The sequence below is a fragment of the Botrytis sinoallii genome, assembly GCF_014898435.1.
Source record: "Botrytis sinoallii strain Bc 23 chromosome Unknown BSIN_004, whole genome shotgun sequence".
In the NCBI taxonomy this organism is placed as follows: Eukaryota; Fungi; Ascomycota; class Leotiomycetes; order Helotiales; family Sclerotiniaceae; genus Botrytis; species Botrytis sinoallii.
In genome coordinates, this window is record NW_024066031.1 from 2,913,177 (window position 1) to 2,920,855 (window position 7,679).

A 7,679-nucleotide genomic window follows, 5' to 3' on the forward strand; every position below is an offset into this window, starting at 1 on the left:
AACTACCGGGCTTTCTTTCTATAAGCAAAAAAGTAAATAGATTAATTGAAAAATAGGTAGCTTCTGTTTCAATGATTAGGTAGTCTGATCAATATTTTTACATTCTACATCAGGATATGGAGGGCGAAAGATTCAACACCTGTACGCGATACCCTCTACGAATCTTCAATTCTTTTATTCTATTAGAATTTAGAGAGCTAAGATTGAATTGTTGATATTCCTAGTAATCGCAGATTGTATCAATCCTGAATTTTAGGGCATGAGAGTAAGTAAATGACTTTTGGGGGGCATGGGAGTAATTTGCCGTTTACAATAACTAGAATCTAGCTACATGAGTATGCATATTTATACGAACTCATCTTCCCATAATAAGTCCAAAGCCTCAGTCCTTCCACTTGGAATTGGCTTTCAGATATTGCAAGTCCTTTCTCTCCGCCTTATTTCATATCAGTAAGTCCTGTGGCTTGAGCTACATTCGTTAATTCATTACTTTTTTAACCGCCTCCTGTTTAGGCTCATTTCACTAATGTAATTATAATGTTTGTGGAGGGTTTATGAGGACTATTGGTAATAGACTTTAATCTAAAGAGAAGCTAGATGATACTAAAAGGGGGCTAGATAATAGACGAGTCATAGGTAATTTCAGAGCATAATAGAACATTTTCCCCCACACATTGAAATTGAAGTCTCTGAAAATAACAATTAAGAATCAGCTCACACAAGCAATCGAAACGATATGTCTGACGACAAGCAACTCATTGAAGTCTTAAGCCTTAAAAAGACCTTACGACCGGCGACAAAGATCGATACCAATTATGTTAAAGATGGAAAGTTGGTGTACGAGATGTTCACTAGGAACATCAAGTCTAGGGATATCAGTCCACGATTAGCTGGCCAAGTAGAGGCTATCATTGAAGTCTCAAATGATATCTTGAAGAAGCCAAATCGGCTCTTTAGGGGAACATTGAGAAGAAGAAAGCTCTACAAGCAATTGGAGCTACTTGAAGGCGGGTTGCAGAAGCTCGTAGATGGAATTAAAGTAGCTGATGAAGGGGCGAAGGAGGTGAAAAGACTACAGGCTGTCAATAACGAAGAGAAAGAAACGCATCAAATGGAAAAAGAAGAGAAAGAAAGAGAGATTACGGAGACTGAAAGGGAGGTGAAAAGACTACAGGCTGTCAATAACGAAGAGAAAGAAACGCATCAAATGGAAAAAGAAGAGAAAGAAAGAGAGATTACGGAGACTGAAAGGGAGGTGAAAAGACTACACGCTGTTAATAATGAAGAAAAAGAAATACATCAAATGGAAAATGAAGAGAAAGAAAGAAAGATTATGGAGACTGAAAGGGAGCTAAGAAGGATAGAGGATGTCCAGGCAGAGGCAATTCGAAAGATTACGGAGACTGAAAGAGAGCTAAGAAGGATGGAGGGTGTTCAGGCAGAGGCAATTCGAAAGCAAGCCATGCAGAGAATACTGCTCAACTACGGTGACTATGTTGCGGATAGATGCCTAAGTTACAAGCAATCTCCGCAATGGGACCGACAATATTCAGCAAAGTATTGGTCGGAAATCCATGAAATCATCGAGAAGGAGGAGGAGATGAAGGAGAAAGCAAGATCATTTTTGCAAAAACCACCCTTAACACCAATGCTGGGCCATCTCGCAATGGTCGCCTTAGATCTAAAGATACCGGTGGCCGATATCATATGGGATATAGCAGCATATACCGAGAGAAACAAGCTTTGTCACACGGACATAGCGATCATGGTGAAGCAAGAAAATTGGGTTAGACTTGCTCGACGGACCCAAATCGATTATGAAAATGTTGATGCCCTCTTACCGGAAGAATACAAAGACTGGGGACCACCCCTAAAATCTGCAATTAAGCGGTTCCAAGACAAGTACTTCTCCGAATTAAAGATCGTGAGAACGCTACACATCACTGGAGGTTTCGAGATTCGAGACTATACATTGAACACGAAGGCTGATGATGCTAGGAGAGCACAGGAGGAGGCGGCTTCCGAAGTGGCCTTGAAAAGAAAGAAAAAGGCAGATGAGCAGAGGCAATTAAGAATAGAAAAAAAGCAAGCTAGAAAGGAATTGCGAGCGTCTAGGGATTCGGAGAGAGTAAGCAGCACTTGTACTGTATTACGACATCAAGACTCGGCTCTAGATAGTCTGCGTAGAAAACCTAGTGGGTGGGACCCCACCCATTGGGTAATGGTTCTAATGGGTGGGTAATACACTTCATTGGGTATCCAATAAGTGGGTAGGATTTCTAAAAACCTATCCCATTACCTATGGATAACCCAAAATACTATGGGTAACCCAAAATACCATGGGTAACTCAAATATCATGGGTAACCCAAAATACTATGGGTAATCCAAAATACTATGGGTAACCTAATGGGTAATAGGTAATTTAATGGGTAATGAGTAATTTAATAGGTAATAGATAGTAATTAGGATTATAAAATATATTATTTAAGATTAATAAAAAGATTAATAGAATATTCTTCAATTCTCAATTCGAATAATTATCTATATCTATTAAGTATATTATGAAACCTTCTTTGATTTCTTTTTCTATTGGATTTATTAATTATAATCTCATTATCTTTAATTCATTGCCTTTTCGAATTATAGCTTAATAAATCGGGTTGTGTAGTTTGATCTTTTACAGTAATCTATAAATCATTATAAATTACTGGATCTTCGTTTTCCAATCTTTTATTTATTTGATTTGATATATGTTACGTAAGCGGACACAATAGGAGTTGTAAGCTTTACCACTACGCCACACACGCAATCTGTCCAAAAGGCACAGTATCAGGGATTGTTTCCTGATAGCTTACTACTATATATATATCCATATAACAATATATCTTGCTCGACTTTGTAATCATTTTGAGAAAGATATTGTAATATTCTGATTAATAGTATATTTCTTCGTAATTGACGATATCTTCGAAACTTCCTCGTACTATATATATAGTATTCATATCCGATTCTTCATTGTTAATATAATTCTTTTAATTTTAATTATTAAGTTATTTGATCTTAAGATCAATCTTATTTTGTAAATTCGCAATTTCGGCTTTGATTTCCTTTTCAATTAAAGCTATAGATTCTTTAGCAATTTGTATAATATCCTGAGATGTATAATAGCCTCTATCTCTATTTGGAGTTTCCTTTTGTAATTTCTGTTGATGATAAAAAAGGAAAATATTATTATAAATAATTTCTGAAATAAGTTGTTTATGTTGATATAAATATAAATCCCTAATATAATTGAATATTTATTCTATACCAACTCTTACTATTGGAATACAAGGAAATCCCTAGCCATTCTAATTAAACCTAAATAATTATATTCTTTTGCTTTCCAATAAGAAAAAATAGCTATATCAGAAGAAACTAATAAAATATTAGAGATATAATTAATAAAAAGATTAATAAAAAGATTTATGAGAGTGTAACCAAAATCTACTTCATCTACAGTAATTTCTTGAGATCTGTATTATCCAGAAGCATTCCGATAAGATTATTCCAAAACAATTACTAGATTATCCTTATTTGAATTTTACAAAACTTGAAGTTTAGTAATTCTAAATAATATATATTATTAATATTCGATTTTCTAAAATCAACAAAATTGTACTTCGAATTCAGCTTGTCAATCCCGATTTTGATAATTCAATCAATAAGAATTTGAATTGAAAGCAGTTACCTTTGAAGCTAGATATAGCAAAGCTCTTATTGCATAAATACTATTAAGATCATTATATATATTATTATAATATTTATTCAATTTTCTCTCTGCTTCATTAATAACTTCTATTAGTTTTTCAATCCATATGTCACGGTATGGATACATGTGATCGATAAGCAATAAGCTAGGCCCTGTTAGGCTAGCTTATAAGTGAAAATTCTGTATATCTTCATGTTGGAAGATCCTGTATTATAACTCTTCAAGCTATGTTTAATCTATACCCTGTACCTACTATTCTTAGTACTATCGAATATAGATTCTTGATCCCGCTTGCTTGTTTTGTGATACTATATAGCTCCTATCAATATTATTGCAATAGCAATACCAGCTTTGCATCTGCTAATCATCTGGAGGATATCTTTGAGCTTATATAGTTATGATAGAGAATCCTTAAGCTTGGTATCAGTATCTCTAGTTGGCAGTTGTGTATACTATTAGATTGAAAGAAGCTAATTTGTCCCTCAAATATAAGGTTCAAAAAGCATTTATTGAGAAACATATTGAGGTCTCCCTATACAAACAAATCGCCGCGTAGAATATCTGCCTGCTCGATTGTTTTGCTGAATCTATACCTATTCTTGTTATATTCTTTGAAACAATACCTCGTAAACCTGCCCTTGAATTATCTAATGTTACTATACCGTTCTATCCACTACTATTCGTTTGAGTAAATGCATTCTCGACCCTAAAGAATTTAATGATTTCCGATTTGATCTGTAAAGATTCATTCAATAGATATATATAAAGATAAGCTCGAACTCCAATTGTTTCCCTATTACCTTCACTTACCTAACTTATACCACTAAAAAACTTATTGGAAAAGTTTACAAATTAATTCTCCCCAAATTATTTATAGTATTCTACAATTTACTGATTATAATCTGCTTTTAGAATATTTAGAAAATACTTTTAGAAATCTCGATTGCAAATAGAATGCCTAGAATCAATTATACCTATTTAAACAAAAACATCTCGATTTCAATACCTATTTTACCGAGTTCCAGAGACTAGCTCTAAAAGATGAGATACCTGATGACACTCTATGTCACGGGGCAGGCAGGCGGGATCAGGAATCTATATTCGACAGTGCTAAGAACAGTAGATACAGGATATAGACTAAGATGTAACTCGAAGAGCTATGATATAGAATCTTTTAATATGAAGATATACAGAATTTTCACTTATAAGCTAATCTAATAGGGTCTAGCTTATTGCTTATCGATTATGTATATCTATATTATGATATTATTCCCTTTTTCAGGTTGAGCTCCAATGAGGTGGTATATTATAGTTTATAATCTTATAGGTAGGCAATTCAGATCAGACAGGTCCAGGTTTATTAAAATATATACAATAAAAGTTACAAATCAGTTTCTATACACCTTCTAAGTAGCTAGCAAATTCTTCAATTGACTTATTATAGCCAATCCAGTGAATAGTATATTTTAAACGAGATCCTTTACAACCTTTTCTTTCCCAACAGGAATTCAGAATCTTGATAACTTCGAAATACTCTAAGCTATTGATTTTTACAAATGGTGGCAATAAATTATATTGTTTAGGGATAGGATTATTATATACAGGATATAGCAGATTGATATAAAAAATAGGATAAATCCTTATAGAAACAAAGAGTTTCAATTTATAAGCATAAAGGCCTATCAAGTTTAGAATCTTGAATAGATTAAGATTCTTTTAATCAGCTTTTTCTATAAACACAGGGTTTTGATATTTCTAGTATTTAGTTAAATCAGATCATTAGGGGTATATCGATAATAAGGGAACAACAAAAGTCAGTATTTTTTGAATATCGAGCTTGACTAGCAATCAATTCTATCTTCAGATATAAGGAGATTGCTTTTATCTTAGAAACAAATTCCTCGATATCTCTCATAACAGGACAATTACTTTCGGACAGGGTAGGCTCAAAGTCTAAATAAGAATGAAAACTGTAATTGAAGAAAAACAGAGTTATTCGGGTACTCTCGAATTAGACATTATTGATAAAGAACTCAACAAATAAAAGTTACTCTATCTAATCGTTTTGTAGGTAAACTATATATAATTTGAGATATTGCTTCAATATTGCATTGGCTTTTTAGTTTATTTATTAATTTCAGAATAATAAACAATAAAGAATCTAACGAATACTCCTAAATGCTTACAAATATGCTTTCAGAATTCGAATATAAATTGAACTTCATAATCGGAAATAATTATTAAAGGCAAGTTGTAAGCTTTTAGATATTCTTTTTAGAATAGACAAGTGATTTCTTTAAAGTTATAAATACTATAATAGAATAGAAAATACTTTATTTTGATTAGACAATTGACTATCATTATAATAACATTGAAGTTAATATTTTCGAATAAATGTATAATGAAATTTATAAAGATATCTTGCTAAGCTCTTTGTAGAATCGGGAGTAGGTAGAGAATTCCTTCCTAGTCTTTACAATTAGGGGTAACGCGATAGCAACTATAATAATTACAATCTATTGCGTGATATAATTATAGTAATCAGGTTAATAGTAATTTCAGGATAATAATTCGAAAGTTTGGGTATAATATAGATAACCAATAGTAGAGGACTTGTAATACAAACAAAGCAGATAAGATTTCAGAGAATTATAATTGGGAATATATAGCTTCCCTCAATAATACAGCAAGCTATTGTTTTCGGAATATTTAATAAAAATGATTCTCGAGTATTTCGGGAATTCTTTTTATAAAAATTTCAGAATGGATTTGGGAATAAAGTTAGTTTAATAGTCTTCTTGAAATAGGGATAATAGATTGGCAGGTAGATCTAAAGATATTTCTTGGTTTTTTAGAAGTGTTATAGGGTTGGGTTTTAATATAACGAATAGGAATTCAGATTTGGATATAATAGAATCAAAAAGATTAATAATATTAGAGTTTTTCTGGCTTCATATAGTAATAATGAATTGTATTTTCTTGGTAATCTTGATTTCTTTCAATATATTAATATTAGGGAATAAATCAGGATTTAAGTTTTCTTTTTTCAAAACAATTTGGCTTTGATACAAAAAACGTTTATTTCTCTTTTTAGGAAAATCCTCTAACCTTTTAATCAGAGTATTAGACTTAGTATTTAACTTTTCAAAATGATAAATAATTTGGAAATTAAATCGGAATAGGAATTCGAATTAGTAAGCTTAATAGTGGTTTAGCAATTTCATTATTATAAAATATTCCAGATTCTTATGATTTGTGATTATCTGAATTGGAGATGATATGCCTTCAAGTTTGAGATATCATTTTTTGAAATAATAAATAATAACCAGAAGTTTTTTATTATAAATCTCATAATTACATTCAGTAGCAAAGTACTTCTTCGAAAAGAATATAACAGATTTCAGAATCCCCTTCTTATTATATTGAGAAAAAACTCCTATAAAAATATAATCCGATATATCAGTTTTCCAGAATCACCTTCTTTTCTTAATTAAAGAAGACTAGAATAAAGGCTTCGATAAACACTTTCTTTAATCAATTGAAAGTGTTTTAATAGGTATTATTCTATAAAAACAGAATATTCTTTTTAATCAGCTTTATTATTAAACTGATTATCTTTAAAAAGTTCTTAATAAATCAATAATAAAAGTTCGCAAACCTAACGAATATTTATATATTGGTTATGGTTTTGGGTAGTTTCCAGTTTACAATGATTTATATCTTTTCTGGATTTATTCGAATATTATTCTTCCCCACAATTAGACTAAGAAAAATAATTTCAGATTTTAGAAATTTACATTTTTCGAATTTTGCGAATAAACTAGCTTCTTTCAGTACTTATAGAACTTTTTGAATATAGTGAATATATTTCTTTTGGATACAATTATATATTAATATATTATCCAGGTATACAGTACAGAATATATC

The 7,679-nt window shown here is 31.3% G+C and overlaps 1 protein-coding gene across 1 annotated transcript; it reads left to right on the forward strand.

Annotated features, from left to right (window-relative positions):
* Nucleotides 1-736: 736 nt before the first annotated feature.
* On the forward strand, nt 737-2,058 carry EAF02_003260 (uncharacterized protein; the record flags this gene model as incomplete). The annotated part of the gene is made up of 2 exons (XM_038899308.1): nt 737-1,924; nt 1,999-2,058. 2 exons carry the CDS (start codon nt 737-739, stop codon nt 2,056-2,058), a joined length of 1,248 nt encoding a protein of 415 aa, XP_038761596.1.
* Nucleotides 2,059-7,679: the final 5,621 nt, after the last annotated feature.